At 42.6% G+C, this 27230-nt stretch overlaps 1 protein-coding gene across 3 annotated transcripts in view; it reads right to left on the minus strand.

The window, feature by feature from the left end:
- Positions 1-370: 370 nt before the first annotated feature.
- The window catches only part of DHRSX (dehydrogenase/reductase X-linked), a 412879-nt gene continuing 386019 nt past the window's right edge, over positions 371-27230 (minus strand). The window contains exon 6 of one of the 3 annotated variants that reach the window (XM_088451655.1): positions 371-906. In XM_088451655.1, coding sequence (XP_088307781.1) covers positions 721-906 — 186 coding nt within the window. In that variant the 3' untranslated portion in view covers positions 371-720. The remainder of the gene's footprint in view (positions 907-27230) is intronic. The other 2 variants (XM_088451654.1, XM_088451656.1) reach the window with 2 other exon arrangements.

Below are 27230 nucleotides of genomic sequence, written 5' to 3' on the forward strand. Positions count from 1 at the left end.
CAAATCATTACCAATAATGTAAGAGTAACTGATTGTCTTTCCTAAGAATTATGATTGAGCAAAGCATCTCACATACATATTACCCATCTTTTGTTCTGCAAGAGGAGTTCTACAAATGTGTGTGTGCGCGCATGTGTTTCAATATCTAATATATCACTGTAGTATCCCTTTAACTACTGTACATAGTAAAGCTTTTTGAAATTTAGTCAAAAGCAAAATAATAAAGATTGGTTGAATCTCCAAAGCTTACAGTTTAAATTGTATGAAATTTCATATTACATCCAAGTGAATACTTAATGAACTTAGCATAATCATTAAGGCCACAATGTGCATCGAAGGAAAGATTTTACTCTTTGAATGAACTAGCTGTACATCATAATAAATTCAAAGACCGTTCTTCTGAAGCAACATGATCACAATTTGCCTGATCAGTGCACAGTTACCTATTAATATTATTGCCACAGCGTTAAGGACAGAATCCTTCAGGACATAGCAGTACACAGCCATTTTGATGACTGAAATTTTATTTGGAATGCTACACACAGTTTGACCATTAGGAGTGTGAAATGGTAGTATTTATGTTTTAATAACTAAACAAACACATGGATTACACAGAAATGTATTTAAATATCTATGTCTGCTATTATCCAAAGACAGTATGTTGGAAAGTTTCATATGTGGACATCACATGATCAGAAGACACTGGATATGTAGAAAGCTTTATGCTGAAACAGGAAGTGCAGCCATCTTGGAGCTTACATCCCATAGTTTCTCCTGAAGCTCTGTATTATATGCTATGTCAGCAGATTTTGACCTTTGTCCATTATATAAATAACAGCCTCCGATTCCTTCAAGGTCTGGTGCGACAGCTGCATAGATTGAGGTGGCAGCTCCTTCTTCTGCAGTCTGTAAACAAAATTGCATTGGTTAGTGCAAACTAACGCCTTGGGGTAAATTTACTAAAGTGAGAACTTTTAGAAGTGGAGATGTTGCCCATAGCAACCAATCAGATTCTATTACACATATAACTTGCACCTTTAAGAAGATAATAGCTAGATCTGATTGGTTGCTATGGGTAAAATCTCCACTTCTAAAAACTCTGACTTTAGTAAATTTACCCCTTTGTTGGTCATTAAATACATAACAAACTAGACTGTGAAAACATAATTAACATTATTTGAGCGTAAACAAGATATTTCTGTGCAATTTGCCATCCTGGAGTTAGCTTGCTGTTTGGAGTGTAGCAAAAAATGAATTATGTCACAGGCTAGGCAAAATGAACTAAGGGGCCTATTCATCATGATATAATTATCACTAGCGATAATTATGTTTTAAACTCGCTGCAAATTTTTAATATCTTATGGAGGCATCAATCATGCCTCACTAGCAAAAGTATCACTTCAGAAAAGCTGCTTATTTTGCGGCGTCAGCTTTTCGTAAAAGTGATACTTTTCCCTCTACAGATGAGGTATCCATAAGGATTTCCTAACTGCGTCTGCCTCCCCCCCTCTATTCCCCGCTGTCATTCCCCTACCACCCCCCGCGGGTGTCTGATCCAGCCCCCCCCCCGGTTCCCTCTCACCTGTCTCTTCTGTCTTTTGTGTCTTCTGCCAGTGAGTCCAGCAGAAGCAGTGTGGCACATGTCTGTGGTGCCCCGGAGCTCTCAGATTATCGGGGGCTGTACGCCATCTCAGGGCATACAGTTTCCCAGTCAAGTTCCGAAAAAAAAAGCATTTTTGGAACTTGATGACTTTCATAATTTCTACATCCCCCTACTTAAGTATGGAGATTGTGGAATTATTGAGGCACATATGTCACCAGGAGATATCTGTGATATTTCCTGCGTTACATGAATAATGAATGGGTCTAACACTTAAATTATACAAAAGTAGGTGAAATTTTATTTTTCACCTGCTTCTGCATAAATTAAGTAATGATGATGAATAGACCCCTAAAAGAGACAGGAAGTTCACTTGAGATAAATTATGTTTGTAAGGAGATGACTGTCTTAATATTCCTTTGGCTAGTTCATCTTTCTGCCACCTATCACACACGCTCCTGATTCCAACTATACCACACCACAGGTAGCTGCAGAAAATGCCATTTGCCAATGAGTGCTTTAATATTGGTAACGGATAATGATTCTGCCTTACAGTATCCAACCAGCAGCTACAATTGTTACTGTCATTTTATGTTTCAGTTGTTCACATTACTTAGACAAAGCTCATTTAGGCAGAAACCACTTTACCTTTAATATTCAGGCCATTTAAAAAAAAAAAAAAAAGCATGAATTACATTTTGTAAGACTCTAAATGGTTTATTTACTAAGCAGTGGCTTTTAGTTGGTTCTGGCCATGGTATTTTAAAAGCCAATAATATTAAATACAAAATGAGGAGTGTCCTGTATATAATATTATTGCCCTATCAAATCCGCCAGAACTGCCAAAAAGTTGCAGCTTTGAAAATCTGCTGCTTAGTAAATATACCCACAAGGCTAAACCACGTGTGCTGGAAATAGTCAAAATAACAATTGAGTATGATATGATAGCAGTCTAAACGCTTCCTTCCCTATTTACTCAAGCTGCTATGATTATTGTTTTTTTTCTTTTCTGGAATATTATTATTATAATATTATGCAAAACCATTAAACCTTTGTATTTAAAAAACAATCTGATAAGCTTAAATGTTGTTTTTCAAAAACAACACTGCAAAAATATAAAGAAATAAAAAACAATATTTGTAACATAATACTGACTGGGTAATATGAGTACAAATAACATTGATTGTACATCGCCTTTGGTTATAAATGGCCTTGATAAAGTCTACACAATACAAGATGGTACAAGTTCCATTTTAAATACTTCCTCTTGTCTAAAAACCACTTAATCCACCTGTTGCATCGTTCTCTGTGAACACCACATGGATCATGTTCAAAAGCAAATGACTGTGCACAGAGCCAAGCAAAATGCATGAAACATTTATTTTTGGCTTTTAAAAATCCCTTGACAGGTATTTCCAACTGATTCTGTTTACTGCTGTGTACATTTTGCATTGCTAAATCTTGGAAAGAAGATAAGATTCTGAAAACATCTGAAGCACTGTTTAGCTATTTTGATGTTGACATCAATATTTAATAGGCACATAGTAAGAAGATTATTAACAGTTTTCATGCATTATTACAGTTAAACAAAGTAACATTTATTTTATTGAATTCTGTTAACATACATTATTATGCAATACACTTTGGAGTAAAGTTATTATGGCCGCACAGTTCAATGCAGTCTTTATGATGTTATGTGACCTACAAATAAGCTTGACAGTAGATGTATCAGTGTTGGCCAGAGGCGTATTTACAAATGGTGCAAGGTGTGTGGTGCACACAGGCCTCTGGGTCCAGGGTTGCCCCACACCGTACACCCTGCATCCAGAGTATCCTTACCTTGTGCCAGCAAGCGGGGCCCCCTCCTCTGCGGTGCCATCTTTCCGGTGTTATCATCAGGAAGATGGCGCTGCAAAGTGACAGCAAAGACTCTAGCATAGTGCCAGAGTCCTTAATCTCTTGTGCTCATGCGTCATGTTCCCAAATATCACTGGGAAGATTGCGCCGCGGAGGAGGGACCCGGCACAAGGTAAATGGTGGGGCTGGGGAGGCCGCTACTCAGAGGAGGGAGCCCATTGCACATGGGCACCCTTGGGAGTTGTTACGCCCCTGGTATTGGCTGTAGCACAAACAAAAAATTCAGCTTAGTTAACTTCACATTTAATTTAATGTAAATATGGGGAAGTTGCAATGATATAGAATATAGGGCCTAATTCAGACCCGCTGGCTAGGAAGCGTTCGCACGCAGACTGCCGATGTTTGCATTGTGCGCATGTGTACGCATCGCAGTGCGCATGCACAAACCAGTGCGAGCGATCGGGAAGTGTTCGCTCGCTGCGCATAAACAGGCCGGCTGAATGAGTGACAGGAGAAGCCGTTTGTGGGTGGTGACGGGCTGGCCGCTAGAAACAGGGGAGTGGAGGTGCGAATGCAGGCATGCCTGAGCGTCTTAACGCCGTTTCAGAGGCGTGCATAATTAAGAGGCAGCGTCATAGTACACATCACTTGTCTGAATTCTACACTGAACCACTCGCAGTGCTTGTGGTAGGGTATGGTCAGCTACAAGTGCTGTGTATGCATCCGATGGTAGTCAATGTTACCGATAGTTGCATACACTTCCTGGAGATGTGCGCAAGTGGGCGTCTTAAGACAGGCTGGTGGGCGTCTGCATACACAGAGCAATCGTACGCCAAGACATAGTGGGCGTGCTAATACCTTGCCGTGTGATTGCCTGCCTTGCCGAATTTGCGTATGCATCTAGCGAGCAAACACATTTAGCGAGCGGGTCTGAATCGAGCCCATAGTTAGGCAGTGTTTTGCAATATTTATCATGCCTGTGTTCTCTTTAACACTAATATTGCAATATTAAGTTGTATTTTAATAATATAACAAATGCATAAGTACAATATACTGAGAGAAAAAACACCAGACAGATATATCTGCAGATCAACTGATTTTTTTTTGCATTAATAATAATACTGTGCACAACTGTTAACCCTCAGACCTGCTTAGAGGCTGATAAGTTTAAAACACAACACAGAAAAACATGAAACACTGTAACCAATCCAATTTTAGATTAGAAATAAAACAGATAATTGAATGTACCTCTCCTTTGGTTATAAATGGTCTTTGTAAAACCTATAAATACAAGATACATGACATCATTGCTACATTGTATAATATTCTCTTCTTAAACCACCTGTTGCATCACTTTCTCTGAACACCCCATGGATCATGTTCAAAAGCAAATGACCGTGCACAAAGCCAAGCAAAACACATGAAATACTTATCTTTGGCTTTTAAAAATCCCTTTACCACTATTTCCAACTGATCCTGCTTACTGCCGTGTACATTTTGCATTGTTAAATCTTGGAAAGGGAAAATGTTAAGATTTGAAAAATATCAAAAGTACTTGAAGTGAATGATGGTGAAATGGCGGTCTCCTTACATATCACCATTATTGTGATCTTTTGCACCAGAAGATGATGGAATGGCGATCTCCTTACATACTGTATCACCATTATTGTGATCTTTTGCACCAGAAGATGATGGAATGGCAGGCTCCTTACATATCACCATTATTGTGATCTTTTGCACCAGAAGATGATGGAATGGCGATCTCCTAACATATCACCATTATTGTGATCTTTTGCACCAGAAGATGATGGAATGGCAATCTCCTTACATATCACCATTATTGCGATCTTTTGCACCAGAAGATGATGGAATGGCGATCTCCTTACATACTGTATCACCATTATTGTGAGCATTTGCACCAGTAGATGATGGAATGGCGATCTCTTTACATATCATCATTATTGTGATCTTTTGCACCAGAAGATGATGGAATGGCGATCTCCTTACATATCATCATCATTATTGTGATCTTTTGCACCAGAAGATGATGGAATGGCGATCTCCTTACAGATCACCATTATTGTGATCTTTTGCACCAGAAGATGATGGAATGGCGATCTCCTTACAGATCACCATTATTGTGATCTTTTGCACCAGAAGAAGGGGGAAGGAGTCTCCCACATATTGTACACTCTCTATACAACTGTCATGTGAAATAAACAATCTTACAAGAGCCCTTCTGAAACACAGGCTGTCTGAAGGTGTGTTGCCTATTTTGTTGTTGCTGGAGGTCCCTGACCTACATTTGGAGCATCACCACTTCTAAAGTAAATATTGAGAGAAATTAAATCCCATATACAGTAGCTTAAGGACTGGACTGTACAACTATTTGCTGCTAAACTTATTCCGGTCTATATATTTTTATGATTGTTGAATATTGTTAAATGTAAAGATAGACTTGTGCCACATATTACTCTAACATCACAAGTTTCTAGAGTAATTGAAAAATTTTTATGGTAAAATTGAATGGCAGCAACTTTGGGAGGGTTTATTTAGGTATTTATACTAATCACGGTTTATATTTGTTTATTTGTATTAATTTTGGATAACGGATGGTAATTTTTCAATATTGTGATATAATAGATATGTGTTTAGTTTGGATTATAACTTTTTATTTTCTGATTTCACCAGTGCTGCATCTTTGTTGTAAATTTTCTAAACTAGACAAATGCCGAGGGGCATGCACTCCAAGCCTAGGGTTGGCTCAGCTTGACAACAGGCAGCGGTGGGACCGGGACAGACAGACAGTGCCAGCGGCTCTGCTCTGGCTGCCCTACCATGATCGGAGCTCTCAGGGAGACACACAGTGCTGAGCGCAAGAATGACGGCTTCAATATCTGCAGTGTCCAGGTAGGCTGAGGTGATGAGGTCACAGCTTTATTGGCCGAGTGAGTACTGTGCAGGGCGTGAGGGGAGGTTAGGGTGTAATAATGTGTGGCATAATGTGTAAGGGACATTACTTTATGGCATTGTGTATAAGGGGCATTACTACTGTGTGGTATTATGTGTACACGGTGTACTAGTGTGTGGTGTAACATGTATAAAGGGCACTACTGTGTGGTGTAATGTGAATAAGGAACATCACTGTGAGGCGTAACGTGTATAAGGGAAAGGAATACTACTGTGTGGCTTAATGTGAATAAGAGACACTACGTGTCGTGTAATGTGAATAAGGGACACTAGTGTGTGACATAATGTGAATAAGGGACACTATTCTGTGATGTAATATGAATAAGGTTGCACTACTGTGTGGCGTAATTTGAACTGGGGGTACTATTGAGTGGCCACGCCCCTACGGTGCCTGATGTCCCTATTTATGCCCCTCTATGGATGAGTACTGCTATGGGTGAGGGGTGATGGGTGTTGCTGGCTGTTGCTGTGATCTGTGCTGCTAGGTGCTGTGCAGGGAGAGGGGTGCTGGGTCAGAGACGGAACTAACGGCTGTGCTAGGGGGCACCAGCCAAAATCTTGCCTAGGGCATCAAATTGGTTAGGGCCAGCTCTGCTACTTTAAAATCAAATTTGATAGTGAAGATTGCAGATGACAAAATTGTTGTGGGTTTGATTCGTGGCGGGGACGAAATTGCATATACTGTAGGAATGAGGCTGCGCTTCTTGTTCAGTGGGGGAGGCAAATCATTTGATACTTATTACTAACAAGAATAAGGAATTTATTATTGACTTTGGATGATCCAAATCTGCAGTCCCTATGACTAGCACTGAGGTGAAGATGGTGACCACTAGCAGGTTGAAAAAAGTTTTTCCCCTTCCGTGATATATACAGTAGGTTAAATTCATAATTGTGCTTGTTTTTAGGCTATGTATAATATTTTATTTTATTCCTACATTTGTTGTGGGAATCATATATGTTTCACTTCACAATGCAATTTTAATGTTTACTATAAAGATAATAAAGATGATTGATTGAAATTATCTATTTACCAAGTTTTGAAAAATATAGCTTTTCATCACTGACACTAACACCATCTATAGATGCGGTAACCATTGTAGCCTGTAGTCTATAATATCCCTCTCTGGTATACACTGCTTGCACGCGCATGCACAGTAGCAATAAAGTGATAATGTAAGCTATTACTTTACTAGTTATTCTTCGCTGGGATTGTCTTACTGGAGCCAATGTCTCAGCAACAAAAAATTAATAAATGGGGCCGTTAAATAATTTCTTAATACTGCTGTATGCAGTTCAAATTGGCCTAAAAGGTAACTAAGAAACTACTGTAATTAGACACTAATCAAAACTGTGCACAATCTACTGTATATCTTTAAACAGAGCATTGTAGAGAGAATAATTGCTATGTACTTGCACCGAGGAGATTAGTGCAGTCTCCACTTGTAGCCCAAGATGCCGCTGTGTGTACAAACCCGCACTCATTTGTTCCCAAATAATATTCTGCAGAGATAAGAACACGGATGTTCCCTTTCTCTCCGAGAAGAACAGTGCTCAGTGGAAGGAAAGGTAAGTGAGGGGAGGGCAGGGTGTCTCTTACTAAAATCCTTGTAGATACCTAAAAATGTTTTAATGCCAGTGTTCCCTTTAACCCTAAGATACAAGTTGCACAATATTAAAAGTTGTCTTTTAGTAATATCAAAGTCGTATGTAAAAAGTTCCTATACCAAGAGAAAACATGTTTGAGTTGTACGCAACAGTCACTATGCACTGAAGATATGCCCTCTGTGGTAGACATCATTTGGGTTCTGAAAAACTCCCTTAAAGGCGTAGAAAACCTCTCACCACATCGTAATACTTATGGTGGTGCAGGAGTGGGCAAAAAATTGTCCCAGGGTAGAATGTCATCTGAACATGTGATATTTACATACAGTATTGGGATAACTTCTCAAGAATATCCAAGTACTGATGTGTGGTCTGGAAATTAAAACCATCATCTTTTTTTTGGAAAAATATACTTTATTATACAGGAGCAAAACTATCTATCTGTACACATTTGAACACCCATAAATATTGATATGGACGGTATTGCAGAGCCGCTTCCTTGCAGCTGTGCAATACCGTCTTACTAAATGCAAATGCAGCAGGAGTCGTCTGTAGGAAATAACACCAGCTGCTGGCATCTGCAATCCCAGTGCAGTGTCCGTAGATGCTGCTTCGGGGATCACCATCACAACCATGGTCCCTGCCCTCGGCCAGGCTGTGTATGCCAAAGCTCACTCAGCCTGGCCATCCTAACCCCTCTGCCAGGTCTAGGAAGTCTGGGACTTGGCACTACCACAAAACACAGGCAATACGGCTCAGTTTTGTGGGGAAAAACACAGTTGCTGCCCCCCAAACAGCTGCAACCTGTGAATCAAACTGTGGCTCAGGGGGCACTGCGACTGTGATCGCAGGACCCATTATGCACAGGCGCAGGCACCCTATCATCGGATATGTATGTATGCCATTGAGTTTACGTACATATCTAAATCAGGCTCATAGTAAATAAATAATGCAACTACACACATAGGCCCTCATTCAGAGCCGGACGCTCTGAGCAGAGCGTACGCTCTGAATGAGGGCCGTCCTCCATAATTATGGAGCGTCCTCCTGGACGCTCGTATAGCTGTGGGTCACCACCCACAGCCTATACGAGTGTGCAGGTTGATGGCCGCGATGGTCTTGACCATCGCGACCATCGCCACTGCGAGCCGGAGCCTGCGGTTGAGTTTCTCAACCGCAAGGCCCGGAGTGATTTTGGCTCTATCAGAGCCAAAATCACTCCCACTGACATCACTAGTGATGTCAGTGGGCCGGCTTCTGACTGTAGGCGTTCCCTTGGGAACGCCCCCGTCTGGGAGACACGCCCCGGCACGCCCCCAAAAGGGGGCGTGCTGTCAATCAACATCGACAGCACGCCCCCTTTGATCAGACACAACGAGCGAAGGAAAGTCCTTCGCTCGTCGTGTCTGGCGCATGCGCACGACGGAGCTCCCTCTGTTGTGCGCATGCGCAGTGCACACCATCGACCCACTTGTGAGCGGACAGCCGCTTGCGAGTGGGTCTGAATCAGGCCCATAGCCAGGACTAAAGGAAAATTTTATTTTTTTGAAAATATGTGTTTAATGGAACCCATACATCAGAAAAACATGATTCACGATTCTGTGTTTTATTCCCCAATCCACAAAAATGTGCCCATACTTTGTCTACAGTATATGCACCAGCCATTTATAGATAATTTTCAACAAAGAACGGATCTGCCAGTCGTGAAAGGCTCGTCATTTTACTAGTAATGGCCTGCATAATGGCTTATCGGTATCATACACTAGCAATTTACTGTCCCGATTGGCCGGAATATACAACGTGATGGACAACATGATTTACCGATTCCAATCACTTTTTGGTCGGATCGGCAATCAGTTAACCCAATACATTGGCAATTTTTTTTTTTACAAAATCATCTGTGAATCGCAGAATTGCCCCAATTGGTTGCTGATTTATCGGCCTCATAACCTCTTCACCTGTACAGAGACTGTGCCTAGCCTGGCACTTCCTTCAGGAACCTGCAAAAAACCAGGGAACCTTAAAAAACAACCTGATTTGCAGGGATGGGCACAGGCTATCCCTATATCATTTCACTGTATCATTTCCCTGCATGTATAGACTTGAAAATACTAATATATCCATGTCATAAAGAGGTTGGGTGTCATGCCTATAATAAAAGCACCACAGCCCAACTCTCCAAATATCATTGTAATTTGTTGTGCTTCATTTTTTTCAGTAGTTTCCCTAGAGAAGAAGAGTTGGCAAAACATAATTGTAATGTCACCTTCATGTCTCTGTTGCTCTCCATAATAGAAATGAACGCCACTGTTGGTTGATATTAGTGAGTACACATCATTAATACCAAGTGATAGCTGCATGCCCTCATCCACAAGTCACATCAATATAAATGTAATATTCTTACAGCTACAGGCACCTGCTTGCACACACACTGGCCTCATATGGTTGTCTTCAGGCTGTATTATATGATGTCTAGCAAAAATGTTTTTTAAAATCACTAAACTGAAACAGTCAACTTTGATTGTTGTGTTGCTGTCTAGCTTTTAATGTGTTTATTTTTATAATAATGGTGCAGTCGCTTTGTCATAGGATCATTTGTTCCCTCTTCACCTACAGCGCATATCTTTCTGTCTGTACGTCTAATTGTGGATTATCCTAATTAAGGCAACATGACTGGATTTCTGTTCTTGATACAGAAAGAATTAACATAGTGATTTGGAAACAAAATGTGGTTTTAGGTAAATGACATGTCAATGTTAATCTAATTATCTAAGTTTCTCCTATATAACATATACAGAACATACACTACTAGTATTGACATCTTACAATTACTAGTATTGACATCTTACAATTTATAATTTAATTACAGCTCATCACGGCCTAACATACAGCATTTCACATGTCTGGATGAAAATGTTGCTAAGTTCTTGAAAGTAGCAGGAAGTGAGGAGGAAGAAAAGGAATAAGTTGTATCGTACAAATCAAAGAGGCTGTTGAGTATTAACTGTTCCAGGAACTAAACAGAAGCAGCTTGCTGTACTCAATTGCCAAAATGATTCTGTTTGTTACATGCACTCAGCACTGCTGGGCACACAGAATATCAAGCCAGAAACTAACTGGTAGTTTCCAAAGTATTACAAGATACAGAATGTTCCCATTCAGTTACAGCAATTTCCTAATGATAGAAAGTTACACTTGCCAAAATGTTTATCTTCCCCTCTGGGAAATAGTTCAGTGAGTTGCATCATATGAGGCCTCATTACGTACCCCCATGACGCAGCAAGGAGTGGGGGTACGTAATGAGGGGAATGAGGGGATTCACCCCACTGCACTGATGACTTGGGAGATTTCAAAAGGGGGGTATGGGAGAAACACAAACATTCCAGGATAGTAGGTATATGACAAAAAAAGATTCCAAAGGGCACTAATAATTACCTATATCAATTGTGTAATGTCAGTAAAGATTTAAGCTGCATACACACTATACAATTGTGTACCTAGCCGATGTGACAAAGTGATGTAATGATACTTCGTTTTGTCCCACAGCATGGATTCATTCATTACATCGTCCCATCTGCTGTGCAGCACAGCAGATGGGATGATGCGATAAACAACCTGTGTACACACTATATGATTTGCATGATATATAATTCGGATCTGCGTCAGATCGATATATCGTACGATGGATCGCATAGTCTATAACCAGCTATGCAGACACTAAAAGATAAAGCCAAATCTAGTCTATATGTCCATACCCATTGCACTCATTCTTTTGCCTTTATGCATTTGGATGCTGCTTGTTCTTTTTCAGTACATGCATATATAGGATATACTGGAGACTAGTGAATCAAACAGAGGGAATACTAAATGACAAACAGTCACTTGATTCTACCACAGGTATATAAAGAATGCATAGTATATCTGGTGCTCATTGCAGGAAACAAATTACATCTAATTTAAAAGTGTAATAAATAGGGTAATTAAAGTAATTATTATCATTATCAATACTAATATGGTGTAATATCCAAATAAACATGAGGAAAAAAAGCTTTCGTTTTTTTTTCTCTCATTTGTACGCTGTAACCAGTACAATGCTGAATACTGTATGTAGATGTTTATATGATGGTGCTCTTTTAGTGAAAAGTGCAATCTGCTGTACCAATAGCACTGATCCAGGTGATAATTGGAAGGTCAGCCAGCACAGTGAGCAGTGCGGTTTCTAAAGTGAGATAAGAGCCGAGGGATTTTGTGTCACCTTGAAATATTTTTAAGCACAAAATAGGCTTCAAAGCAAATGACAGAAATGCTAAGTATCCATCAAACAGAATATGTTAACAAAGCTGCACTTAATTAATCAGATCTTTGTGAGCCAGAATTCAAAAGGAAAAAGCCCAGCTGTGCATGTATTTCAGGTAAGATAGAGGACATGTTAGGTTCATTTGCATAATTAGTACTTAGACTTACCAAACGTTTTTTTTTAATGAAATAAAATAATGGATTCTTCTAAATCTTAACTTACTACTTAAAAACATTATGTATAAATGTCTTCATCTACAGTATGTATAATTAGAAGAGTATATATCAGAATGCTGAAATCCCTATGGGATCTATTCATTAAGCCCCATCTTCAGCGAATATAACTGTTATTGCTGAAATTAGGGCTTTGTGCTGTTTATCAAGGGCTGCCATCTAGTATCGCTGGAAGTATCTATATCCAGCAGTTACTTCCAGATGGGAAAGGTAGCCAATGCACGTAGCGCGGCCGCAGTTCCCTGACCACTATCGCCATCTCAGGATGGTGATGGTGGTGAATGATAAAGGAATTGCTAAAGTAAAGCATGAAATCTGGTCAACTTGGATTTCTGGAGAACCGAACCACACATCTCTAATATTTACTAAAATGTGGGTTTATAGAAGTGGAGATGTTGCCCATAGCAACTAATCAGATTCTACTTATCATTTATCTAGCACCTTATAGAAGATCATAGCTGGAATCTGAATGGTTGCTATGGGTAACACCCCCACTTCTATAAACCCATACTTATATAAATATACAGTACCCCTACGTGCCTGAATCTGTAAATGCCTCAAAAAAGTGTTGTGTCCAGAACCTTTATTAACTCCTTTAATTAACTTGCATGGTCATGGGGTTCTAATAAAATAAGCTGACAGTGCAGTTAAAGGGAAATTCCACCTTCACTGTCTTCTGTGATTATTTATGTTTGTTGCCCGTAGCTAAGATCTGCTGTGTAGATGCATGTGGATCCAATGCACAGACCTGGGCATGTCTGGTTTTTCTGTATCTAAGGCTGGGTACACACTTGGTGATAAATTGCTCATTCTGTCGATGAGCTATATATATTGACAGTGCATCAGCGGGTGTGTACACCCGATAGGTCTATAAACGATATAGTTCACAGACATATCAGGTCGGACCTCTGAAAGATATATTGGTGCATTTGGCTATGTGTACAGGTGGGGTACGTTCAGTATCCTGGCACAGGGGATGCTGACGCTTAGAATACCGGCGCCGGAAACCTGACACCTGTCAGAATCATGGCATCCGGACAGCCGGCATCCCGAAGGTAAGTAGCAGGGTTGTGGGGAGGATTAGGGGTTAGAGTTAGGCACTAGAGGGGGAGCGTTAGGTTTAGAGTGCGGGGAGGGGGAGGTTAGGTCTAGGCAATATGAGGGGGAGGTTAGGTTCAGGCACCAGGGAGGGAGGGTTAGGGTAAGGAGAGGAGGAGGGTTAGGATACCTACCAACAGGTGTCAGTATCCTAACTGTGTCGGGATGCAGGGGTCGAGATTTTGTCCACCGAGATCCCAAGCGCCGGCATCCCATATCCATTCCGTACTGGCGACCCGATGACCGCCCAAACACGTGTTGTTGGGACTTGCCAACTCTGACATCTCAACTGGGTGGGTAAATTAAAATGCCCGCTGGGTTGTGATGTCAGCCCAGGCACAACGAGCGGCCGATAGGTAAGTGTATATAGCTTACGAATCAGCCCCTAGGACGGCGGATCGGTCTGCTGATCGATCTGTCATCATAGTGTGTACCCAGCATAAGCCAAACACAAAATAAAACTGCTTAGAAGAAAAACTTGGGTATACTGAAGACTCCCTTTAAGTAGCTGTTTTATTAACAAAAAATAAGTAAGAGAAAACCTTATTGATGATTTTATTACAATGATGTTTTCTCAAAGGCAGGGAGGCTGGGTTGTATTGATTTTTAATCACTAAGCAGCTAATGAATATTCATAATTTTTGACTCATCCTGGGCTATATGTTCCCTCCTCCTCTCTGTGTTAATGCCTGTATTTCACCTATATTACTGTATATAGCTCTGATCTATTTGACATCTACTATTTAAGTTTTTGCAACACCTATCTGGCCTTTCCCTCCCAGATCACAGCCATGGCCCCATTAAAACCCTTTCATTGAGGAATCTCAATGTCAGAAAGAGGTGAGAGAGAAGAGAGATGAATGGGCAGTACAATGATTGTTACACACAAAATTCAAGTATTGGAGAAACACAGGAGACATTTGCAATATCTCTTGTATTATCTTTCAGTACATACAGATGATACTAAAACAATAAATATGCCCATGTAATTTTCCAAAATGCTTTTAGACGTGGTAAATATTATATGTTTAGAAAACTATGTATTCCAAGAACTATGGCCACTGCAGTGGGTGCTACTGCACAGGTCACACTGTGGAGGTCTACACTCTGAGCATATTAAGGAAGTGGAGCATGTGCAGTGAAGTCTCATGCTCAGAAGAGCAGACAGGGTCACCTTTAGGGGGGTTTCCTGTTGCCCAGAAATACCACTGGGTTCTACAAAGGATAGTATAATTTCCCTGTCATGCAGGAGCTAAATGTGTCTGTCTTTCCTGTGAACCTGTCTTCTAGCACTGTCAGTGTGAGCCGCCCTCATTCTTGCTTGTTTTTTTCTGTCCTGTCAGTGAGTCTGAGTCCCAGTCCTGTCTGTGTGTCCTACAGTCCTGTCAGTAGTGAATGTACAAGGGTTTGAAACACACTAGATATCTATGAAAATTTATCAATAGCATTTACTTGCAGTTCAGTCAGCAGCATCAACCACATGGTGGATGCAGCAAGAAATCCCAGCTGTATGCTGCATACAGTACTTACTGCTGTAATGAACACACCTGAAAGATACACTATGTGGTGGTAGATGCAGCTAACCTAATCACTGCAGGTAAAATACTTTCATGCTGGGAAAAAGCATTTTGCTTTTTTACATATACTATTAATCTCACTAGATAAGACTGTAAATATGTAATACCTTAGGACTCATTTGTATGTTTGCGAAACAATTTAACAACAAAGAAGTGTCTGTTTTTGGCTTGCAATTGAGTTTATCTCTGTGTGTTATACAGCTAACCATGGCAGTGTATCTGCACGGGATGCAGTCAGGAAATCCCGACACTGACAGCCCGACATGGAACTAATGATAGGCGTTGAAATCCTGACGCCTATCATTAGCCCCACCACAAGATACCGACACCCTGCATGCTGAACGTAGGTAAGCTGGGTATCTTAGCATCTAGCCATGCGGGGAGGGGGGTTAGGTTTAGAGACCCCCGGGAGGACTTAGGGTTAGGCATCCCCAAGGAGGGTTAGGGCAGGGAAAGGGGAGGGTTAGGCACCACTAGAGGGGGGTTAGGGTTAGGCACCCTCCTGGGAGGGTTAGGTTTAGGGTGCGGGGAGTTTAGGTTTAGGCACTAACGGGGGGAGGTTAGGGTTAGGCACTAGGGGGGGAGGTTAGGGTTAGGCACCACTAGAGGGGGGTTAGGGTTAGGCACACCCCTGGGAGGGTTAGGTTTAGGGGGCGGGGAGTTTAGGTTTAGGCACTAACGGGGGGAGGTTAGGGTTAGGCACTAGGGGGGGAGGTTAGGGTTAGGCACCACTAGAGGGGGGTTAGGGTTAGGCACACCCCTGGGAGGGTTAGGTTTAGGGGGCGGGGAATTTAGGTTTAGGCACTAACGGGGGAGGTTAGGGTTAGGCACTGGGGAGGAGAGGTTAGGCACTAGGGGGGGGAAGTTAGGGTTAGGCACCACTAGAGGGGGGTTAGGGTTAGGCACACCCCTGGGAGGGTTAGGTTTAGGGGGTGGGGAGTTTAGGTTTAGGCACTAACGGGGGGAGGTTAGGGTTAGGCACTGGGGAGGGGAGGTTAGGGTTAGGCACCACTAAGGGTGGGTTAGGGAAATAGGGGGGAAGAGGGGAGGATTAGGTTACTTACCAGCCCCATTCAGGAATTAGGTCCATCAGGGGTTCCGCTGTCGGTATTGATCCGCCGGCTATTTAGCCGCCGGCATTAAATATCTATTCCATCTGCACAATGCATGGCTGGCAATGTGAGGGCATGCTCTCTGTATATGCTAATTAGAGGTTGAATCCTGGAATACAGCAATAAAGCAATCAAAGTATAACCTCTTTACCATTGTGCACATTATAAATACTGTATATATATTTCCCCAAACGATGTATCTTTTTTATAATTCTTCTCTGCGCCGATTATCTGCTCGATGCACTACAAATTAGCGCTATGATTTCTGTATGGCATACCAACTGCAAAATGTGATTACAGCATTTATTTTACCTGAATTACTTAATTAATAAATAAGCATTTTATAGGATATAGTACTAAAATATGGGATAATATATTTTCCTACTGTAAATTAGAAGGATGTTAGAAGTAACTGAGGATTTCCATGTAAAGGCATGAAACCGCAGACCAAATGCTTTTATTTAAGTCATGGAAATAATTTACAGTGGGGTAATAAATTCACCCTATAAAGAGATATTAGTTACAGACAGCAGATAATACATATACTATCATCAGTTGTGTATTATTTAAGTATAACCATAAATTTATAAACTAAAGTCAGTGAGCTCAATCATCAGGACTCGTCCAGTCTCTTTGCTACCGGTAGCAGTTAGCAGAATAGAAACTTGTTTTTCTATCTTCTGTTATTCTTACTAAATATGAGCAAAAGTAAATCATTTTATAACAGTGAGAGACCACTGGGAAGGATAAGTGTCAGTTCCAATAAGCTTCTTTGAACTCCTGGTCAAAGTACCCTGGTTTTGTCCTTGTATGTGATTGGAAAGCATGCTACCTAGATTATAATTGCAGGCTTGCTTCTCTGTAATTTACCATATACAGCAGTGACAAATCAAGGCTGAAAAAAATAAATATATATCCAAGATCATAAGATTTACTTTCATAATATATATATATTTTTGTGATTACAGAGAACTCTGTAGATGTAGAAATGTTCATTTATGATTTACCGTGAAGGGTTTCTCAAACTCAAAATCCTTTCTAACAAACAAGAGGAAAGCCACAGGGACAAGAACAAGGAAACGGGAAACAAAGGAGAGCACTGCTGAATATGTGGGATTCACACAATGTTCACACATCACTAGAGCTAACAGACATTCTTCCTTACTTTCATCTGGTTGTTCATTTTCAAGTTTATCCAAGGTCATGTGACCTAAAAAGCTATGGAATCAAATGAGGCAATAGACAATTGTGATCTCCAGTTTGCTCAAATTAATCAATATCAATATCATTATTATTATAACACTGTAATAATTTACAGAATATAAATTATTTAAATTATACGTATTTAATTTTAAGAGTGTATGTCCCTATACAAATAAAATCTTCAGATTTTGTCTTTAAATTGCTATGAATGAATACTTTGCCTACTTTTGAAAAAGCATTTCAGGGAGATTGTGAAAGTAACACCTATGAGTGCGGCAGTAAAGTGGGCGTGTACTGCTACATCTGGGAGGCGTGTCATAAAACTGACTTACATACAAATGTAAATGACCCCCAAAGCAGTCAGTAAGATCGAATTGGAGATGAAAACACACTGATACCTCTCAGAAAATACATGTAGCCATAGGGATCACTGTGTCTTATAACCAATGCAAGGAAATTATACTAATTATTCCATTTGAATGTATAAATCAGTTTTTTTTTGTATATAACAGCTTTATAATGGGAGTAAGGTGCAATCAGGGAGAGAAGGCAACTATGCCACTATGTCACCAAAATCATGACTGTCCTATGAAAAAAAAGCATTGTTAGGGGTTACATTTACAGTAAAGATATGTTTTGGCAGTAATACCTGCATAAATAGTGCAAGTTGACTATAAAATGCTCTAATTGCTTTTAGCATTATTATTAACATTACTATAATGCCAAGATATTCCATAGAGCTTTCAATTGGGAACAAGTATAGTAACAGAACAAGATTGCGTAATGCTGTCATTTCCCCAAAAGAGGCAGGACCATAGAGAGTATGTGCTGGACCGGAGGTAAGAAGTGTTATGATAGGATAGGGAGGAGCACCCGGGCCACTCCAACAAGCCGCTGTAATTACTACCTGCTGCCCCACTCTCATCGCCCGTACCACTTTTCCCCCTCTCTGAAAAGAATAAGAGGACCCTGCTTGCAAGCTTACAATCTATCAGCTAATACCCCTTTTACACCGGAGCTAAAACCCGGGTTTTTGAAGGGTTAACCCGGGCAGCTCCCTGGTGTAAAAGGGGAGAGAGTTGGATTGCCGGGTCGAGTGACCCGGCAATCCAACCCAGGTAACATGGGCGTAGCCCGTGAAACCCTGCCGTGAGAACAGCGCACTCCGGGTCACGATGACCTGGAGTGCGCTGCTAGCCGGCCGATTGGTCCGACTTCAGTGGTGCTTGGAGATGACGTCATCTAAAAGCGACCACTTTCACTCCGCAAAAGCCGGGTCTATGCAGACCAGACTACGGTGTGAGCGGCGCTGACTCTGGAATATCCCGAGTTGGCGCCGGCAAAATTCCGGGTCTGATCCGGATAGGAACTTTGTTCCAACTCCGGGTCAGACCCGGAATTTAGGTCGAAAAGGGGTTTGATAAATGAGAGTACAAATAGACTTTGTGAGGCTTATATTCCTTTCACACCAAAATCCTGGGTCAGAGGGTTTTAGAACATACACACGTCACAGCTGCTCACCTGTTTCACATTGCATGTTGGACCTGGGTTATTCCTGGGGTTTACCTCATTCACACTGAACTAGTGTCAGCCCTGCAAAGCTTGTGGGTGTCATTAGAAATTGATGTTTTTCATGTGCACAAAGAAGAGGTCATAAAAAGTGGGTGGTGATTGGCACAGCTGGAGGAGGATATAGATATGGGGGTTTATGTAAAAGGGTGCAAGCTTGTGCCACTGCAGGAATACAATCTAGTTTTGCCTTTAAAATGGGACCCCTACGCAATAGTTTTCCCCCCTATATTTAAAGCCAGGACTGGTCCTGCAGGCTGGTGCTGGTTCTTAAATTACGGTGGAACCCTACTCATTTTGTTCCCTGTAATTTTAGGAACCAGGACTGGCTGGCAAGTCCGGGGCTGGTTATGCATTTGGGGGGTACCCTATGTCCTACGTAATTTTTTTATGCAATTAACCCTTTTTTTACAGGTACAACACAAGCAGCTTACACATATCTCACTGATATGTGCAGGTTGCTTGCTAGGGAGAGTTGTGCAGAGAAAAATCACTGCAATATCGAGCTTTCTTTAAAATCACCTGAGAAACTCGACCTACATCATCATCGGCAAACTCGTTTAGCCTCAAATCGCCTGTTGGTAAATTTGAGAGATAAAACGTGATTAAATCACCCGAGTTCAGGCGATCTGGAGCGAGATGAATCTAATTGCAAATCGGGAACATCTCGAATCTTAGTAAATTTACCCCCTAGCAGCAACCTGGATTAACTTGGCAATAACCCGGGTTTTAGCTGTGGTGTAAAAGGGGTTATGAGTGACACAGATTTCTACGGAGCTCAGATACTCCTATGGATGCAACTTATCTCACACATAACACAATTACAGTATCTGACTCCACATTTGAAACAATATGCAAGCTTGCTGCATAGATAGTAAATACTGTATGTTGTTGATTATAATAGAATATCTCTTCATTGCTAATTCCTGTCCCAGGCTCTGTATATATTACATTACTATAGTAATCATGACTTACACACAAACTCTCATTCATTCTGATTTTGGTATTACACATAGAAAGCTGATAAACCACATAAACGACCAAGAGCTGGGGTCAGCGAGATGTAGCCTGAGCTTGTCACCTCCTCATGCATGCTGTGCATCGGTCTGCTTTCTCAAAGTGGCACATGATTTAGCACAGCAGAAGATAATTACTTTATTCAATTGAGTATTTTGAGTATATTGATTTAGTGGGTAGACTCAATTGCATCATTTTAACAGATCAAATGGAACTCACTCTACAGACTCCAGTATAGCCAGATTGATTGCAACTCATACAATATAGCAGGCATGGAGGGTAGTAAGACATGACCTAGCCTCATACTCAATGATGATTTATTCAGCTGCCCAGTGTTGCTACCTCTCTCGAATATATAGTGGCACAAAAGACAGATGATAATTCATACACTTAACAAACAAGGACCTTTTACAGACGATACAATAATGCTGCAGCAGTAATTATATTCATAGCTGCAAAATAATTCATGGATGTTGATGACAAAATTCTATTCACATTTTTCACCTTTCCACTTTACTCCACATCTAAAAAACTTTCTAATATTTTCTTAAATCATTGGTAAGGTGTGTGTTCATTAAATATTAAAGGGATTTGATATGATTTTAATTAGATTTACACAAGAGTTCCCTATTTCAGAACAATTTCTTCATGCACCTGGTGGAGACCGGGACACATCTTTATATAGTTGAACTATGCATATGCAGCTTTTATTAGTGAATGCATTGTAAACCTGCAATTTGGAGCACAACGGTGGCAAACTTTCCATCAGCACTTGTTATGATACGGGTATTACCTTTTGAAAGTATAGTCCTGCAACAGCCTTGAGGGCTGGATCACTTGGTTAGCTGCAGCCGTGAAGCAGCCTTGAGGGCTGGTAAGTCTTGGCTTGTTGTTGCCAGTGGGCCGTAGAACAGGATGCGGCCTTTGGGCCCTGTGACATGTGGGCCGTAGAACAAGATGCGGCCTTTGGGCCGTGTAGTAGCCTTGACAGGTTGTGGCCTTTGGGCCGTAGAACAAGATGCAGCCTTTGGGCCGTGTAGCAGCCTTGGCAGTCTGTGTAAATCTGAAGAAGGGCCTGTGTCACCGGGTTGACACAAGCGGTGGTACGCTGGATTGTGTACTTTAGACGCTGGAATGCGGCCTGTGTCGCCGGGTTGACACAAGCAGCAGGACGCAGAACTGCGCACTCTGGACACTGAGTGCAGTCTGTGCCGCCTGGATGACACAAACGGCAGGTAGTAGATATGTGGACCGTGCCGCCTAGATGACACAAACGGCAGGTAACAATAGCAGACAAGAGGACTGGGTACTCGACTGGATAACAGCAGACAACACCAAAACTGGAAACACGTGAAACGCTATCACCGGCATCGTAGCAGCGTTTGCTACAGGAGGAAATAGCTGCAGGATCCAATCCAGAACAGAGCAGGGATGACGGACATTTGACGGACTGGTCCTCCGGCGTTCGCATGAGCGGCTTGTGTCAGCACTACTATGTGCAGCATAAATGTTCAGCATTATTTTATTTTTTTAGAATTTAAGGCACAATAGATGTTTATATTATATAATGCCAGATAAACAGAAACCACAGTGTTCTCCACTGGTAAACTAGCCTTTTCTGCAGCTATAGGAGTTGTTAGAACATGAAGTTAAATGCAGGAAGCCACGGCTAGTTATAACGGTGCTTATGTGCTGTTATTTACAATGTGTAAAAATTTAGATGATGCACTGACCACTATTCATCCTACCAGTGGCACCACTCTTGGAGAGCCTGTGTGGAATAATCGTTGTGAAGAGCCACGTCTTCTGCTTTCTTGAGACAGATTAATGTTCATTTGCGTGCAATGCTTGAACGTAGATTCCTGATTATTGTAAATCTGCACATGCGCAGGACCGTTCTGCAAGTGTTCACAATGGGTCCTGCATAATCGCATGCAGTTCCTTCGATGCCTCTGCCTGACTGACAGGCAGAGGCATTTAAGGAGCGGTGCAGGGGCGTCCACCGTTCCCAGAAAAGGGGGCGTGTCCGCCTTGTTTTCCGGCAGTGGCAAGGCCAGGGAATGCGTAGACGGACGCAGTTTCCTGGCCTCACAAGCCGGCCAGCCTGAGTAAGCTGAGGCTTACTAAGCTGGCTGGCGGCTCGGCGCCGTCCACCATCACAGCTAATGGTCGCGATGGTGATACCAGCCTGCGACCCCAGTCGCAGTGCTGGGATCGCAAATGCAGCAAGGGGTGTCATACACCTCCTGCTGCATTTGCATATCTGCAAGGATGGAATCCTTCCTCTGCTGAATCACCCCCAGAAACCTCTATCTACATCTAGGGCAGTTGAGAGATCTACTAGGCCCGGGTGACGTGGCCAATTCCAGAAGACATGGCCATACCTCCTACAAAAAAAAAAGAAAAATACTATGTGTGGATGCCAAATTCTGCAAAGCTGGGCCCTTACACCAGGCCTCGGCCCAAGTAATCATCACCTGCCCCCCACCCCTCAGTTCCCCTGACTGCCTCTTGTTATATCTTTATTTCCACCAGGTAATTGTTGCTGTTAAATATTTTGTAGCTCAGTAAGAGATGTGCATATTTGGGTGTTCATCAGCTGTACTTATGTTTGCTTTTGTATACCTTGGCTCACCTCCATCAAGCTGAAGTCAAGTCTCTGCAAGAATACCTGATGTGCTCAAATACATTCTTAAAAACACATTGTTACACATAATAACCTACTGCAGGGGAGGCCAGACATTTGGACCCAGTGTTCTAATTTTAAAGCTAAAAATCTTTTGTGATCTAACGAGTATCTACATACAAGGGAATGTGGTGTGCAAAAAAGGGGACATGACCTTGCAGCAAGGGCCGTGGGGACTGTCCTGTCAAAATCACACATTGGCCCCCACAGTAAAAAAAAACACATTGGCCCTCTCAGCAAAAAACCCAAACACAATATCGCCCCACAGGGAAAAAAAACTTTGTCCCTCACATAAAAAAATAAAACATACCTTAAATTGCACCAGCCATCCACAGAATACTGACCTGTCTGAGTGTGAGGAGCTCCAAGTTCCTCGCTGCCCTCAGTCGTGTGCGACAGCGGTAAGCAGTCGGGATGCCGACGGTCTAAATGCCGACCGTCGGCATCCCAACAGTCTAATCCCAGCAAGGGTCTAATGACAGGCATCGAAATCCCAACGCCTGTCATTTTACCTACGCCGGGAGCCCGGCATCCTGATCGAAGGTAGGTCGGGCGTGGACACCCGGGGGGGGGGGGGTCTTAGGGTTAGGCATCCCCCCAGGATAGTTAGGCTAGGAGAAGGGGGGGGTTAGGCACCCCCGGGGGTAGGTTAGGGTTAGGCACCCCCCCCGGGAGGGTTAGGTTTTAGCAGCTGGGAAGGGGGTTTAGGTTTAGGCACTTACAGGGGGGTTAGGCACTTGGGGGGAGGTTAGGCACCCCTAAGGGAGGGTTAGGGTTGGGGGGGTTTCATACCTCCCAACTTTTCAGAATGGGAAGGAGGGACAGGGCGTGCGCGCCCACAAAAGGGGCGTGGCTTCAGAAAATGGGCACAGTCACATCAGCAATAAATACAAGGGAACCAGTTCCATTGGCAGCCATACATGCCCACGCCATGACACTACCACCATCATGCTTCACTGATGAGGTGGTATGTTTTGGATCATGAGCAGTTCCTTTCCTTCTCCATACTCTTCTCTTCCCAACACTCTGGTACAAGTTGATCTTTGTCTCATCTGTCCATAGGATGTTGTTCCAGAACTGTAATGGCTTTTTTAGATGTTGTTTGGCAAACTCTAATCTGGTCTTCCTGTTTTTGTGGCTCACCAATGGTTTACATCTTGTGGTGAACCCTCTATATTCACTCTTGTGAAATCTTATCTTGATTGTTGACTTTGACACATATACACCTACCTCCTGGAGAGTGTTCTCGATTTGGCCAGCTGTTGTGAAGGGGTTTTTCTTCACCAGGGAACTAATTCTTCTGTCATCCACCACAGTTGTTTTCTATGGTCTTCCAGGTCTTTTGGTGTTGCTGAGCTCTCCGGTGCGTTCCTTCTTTTTCACCTGAATCCGATTGAGCATGCATTTCACTTGATGAAGACAAAACTGAATGGAAAATGCCCCAAGAACAAGCAGGAACTGAAGACATTTGCAGTAGAGGCCTGGCAGAGCATCACCAGGGATGAAACTCAGCGTCTGGTGATGTCTATGCGTTCCAGACTTCAGGCTATAATTCCCTGCAAAGGATTTGCAACAAAGTATTAAAAAGTGAAAGTTAGATTTAGGATTGTTTAGTTTGTCCCATTACTTTTGGCCCCTTAAAAAGTGAGAGGCACATATAGAAACCATTGTAATTCCTACACCGTTCACCTGATTTGGATGTAGCTACCCTCAAATTAAATCTGAAAGTCTGCAGTTAAAGCAGAACGTGTTTGTTTCATTTCAAAGTCATTGTGGTGGTGAATAGAGGTCAAAATATGAAAATTCTGTCAATGTCCCAATATTTATGCACCTGACTGTATATATATATATATACACATATATACATACACACACAGACATATTTGTTTTCCTTTATTTTGGGAGGGGGGGGGTGGGGGGGGGGGCGCGGCAAACTCTAACTTGCCTCTGGGCGACTGGGATGAACATACGCCCCTGCTAGTAGGGTGCCTGGAACGGCACCCTGCAGCCAAGATCACTGCTGCGGCGCAGTCAGACCATCCTTTAGATGCTCCAGATAGACACCCTGCAGTCTGTGAAGCTGATCTAAGCGTCCTCAGATTGCTCTACAGCAGTGCTGCACTTACCAGAGCTGCCGGCCCGCTCCCCTGCACATATAATGACCTCATGCGTCCGTCATCATAACATTGGGCGCTAAGGAAGCATGCTGCCACAGGGTTTATTTAGGCCCTGTTACAGCTCTGACAAAAACAATATTAATTGCATCTCAACCATCATTGTAAGGTGCACACAATAAAGCCCTTGATTGGTGTCAGCTGGACACATGATGAATAAACTAGAACAAACTAGATAAAGACGGTGGAATATGAAGTTATACCAGCACGATATAGGTTATTTGTAATGAAGTTGTATAATATGTTGTTTATTCACATGTTGGCAGGGCTGCCATCAGAAATGGTGGGGCCCGGGACTGCCAAAATATTCAGGGCCCTCCTCAACCCCCTTTCCCCCATAACCCCCCCTTCACCCACTCCCCCCCCGCAACCCCCATTCCCCCGCTAACTTATTCATACTCAATAAAAAATTTTTTGTAAAAGACTGAATATTATATTATAGAGGCATCTAAAAAATTGAGGCATTTTAAAATTAACTGGAGCCTGCCAGGGAGCATGGGGCGAAATCCATGGAGCAGCAGGAGCAGGGACAGTCTGATTCTCCCAGACTCGGTCCCATCATGCTGTCTCCACTGTCTATCTACTGCATCAATGGCCTGGGTCTGGGACAAAGATACACACTTAACTTACCTCACTCACTCCTTCCTTCATTCCTTCTTTTCTCCCTTTGCTTCGGGCAGTTCCTCAGGAGTCCTCACACCAACCGCCCTCTGCGGCTCCTCTGTCCTCTCTTGTTCAGCGGCGCGGCGTGATGTCATAACGTCACGACGCGCATGCATCAGCGGTCAAGAGAAAATGTTATTGAATGTGCGCCGGCCAGTAGGTAAGTTAGGAGGCGGAGTAGGAGGGCGGCTGGGCTGGGTGAGAAGTGACTCATGAGTCACTCTCTATTGTGCAGCAGCAGCAGCGTGGGGCCCGGCCGAGGAAGGATAGTACTGGGTGTGGACAGCCTCTTCCACCATGGTCCGGAGGGGGGATAGTGGCTGGCGGGCCCCCTGAGTGTCCGGGCCCGGGACTAAAGTCCCGGCAGTCCCCCCCTGATGGCGGCCCTGCATGTTGGTGTTATGCTTCTGCTAGTAGTAGTGACAGCTATAGGGCCTGATGTTAGCTTCTCAGCTGTTTGTAATTGTTTTCTCATTTTTCTTTTTATTGAAACTCATTAACACTTCCCCATCATCCTCCTGTGGTTTTTGCCTAATGGACGGCACAGAATGCCTTTGTGATAAACCAATGGTGTTTAATATCAACATTAGAGAAAATAAGTATGCAGTAACCAAACATCTACATCACATACTTGCATTCTTTTGAAAACTAGTTTCGGGGAGATTGTAGGTGGCGGTGTAATGTGCCACTGACGGGGCGTGTCTAGCTCCACCTATGGGTGTGTCTATTGTCATTTAGGGGCATGTCCTGCAGTGGCAGGTGAAAACTATAGTACTAAGAGCAGCATTTTAGCAGGAGGCTCCTGAAGGTACAGCTGCCTGTTTTAAAAAAAAGATATAAATCAAATATTAATACATTCTTGACTATTGTTAACCATAAAATGTCCCCAGACAATAGTTGCCAATGATTTGGGTGTGAAGAAATGAAATGTGCTCAGAGGAGGCAGCTGTAGTTTTAGTCAGAGCTTTTCCTTATTGTGATATATCCAGTCACAAGCATTAACTGCACTCTGAAAGGGCACTCACTGAGTCATCCATTTATTGGCTGTCAGTGAGTGCCCTTTCAAAGTGCAGTTAATAATGCCCCAGCCATCATCACTGTATATGAGGCAGTCGCAGGTCTCACTGGCCACTTACAATTATATTTGAGGCCACCATGGGGGGGAGAAAAGGCCACCATACCTGAGCTGATGTCCCTGATCAGTGCAGCGCTGCTGTTAGCAGGCTCCGCTCTTTGTGCACACTCACCTCTCACTAGCCGGCCACCGCTACCCACAACCCCGCGGCGGCCGGACTTGAAGTATTATGGCGTCACGTGTTGTGACGTCATGACGTCCCCCCGCAGACTCCGCCCCGACAGTCCGGTTTTGCGCATGTGCAATCAATAGATTTAAAGAATCCGGGAGTTCAGGTAATGTTTGCGGGGGAGCAGGAGGCGTTATTAAAAACCGTGAGACTCCCGCTAAAATCGTGAGGGTAGGCAACTCTGCTACAGCATTTGCTTTGACATTTATTTGGCTGAATTATGCTCATTTGAGATAATCTGTATGCAGACATATGGGTATATCAGTAA

This window comes from Taudactylus pleione, unplaced genomic scaffold, assembly GCF_031769625.1.
Source record: "Taudactylus pleione unplaced genomic scaffold, aTauple2 ptg000026l, whole genome shotgun sequence".
Lineage (NCBI taxonomy): Eukaryota > Metazoa > Chordata > Amphibia > Anura > Myobatrachidae > Taudactylus > Taudactylus pleione.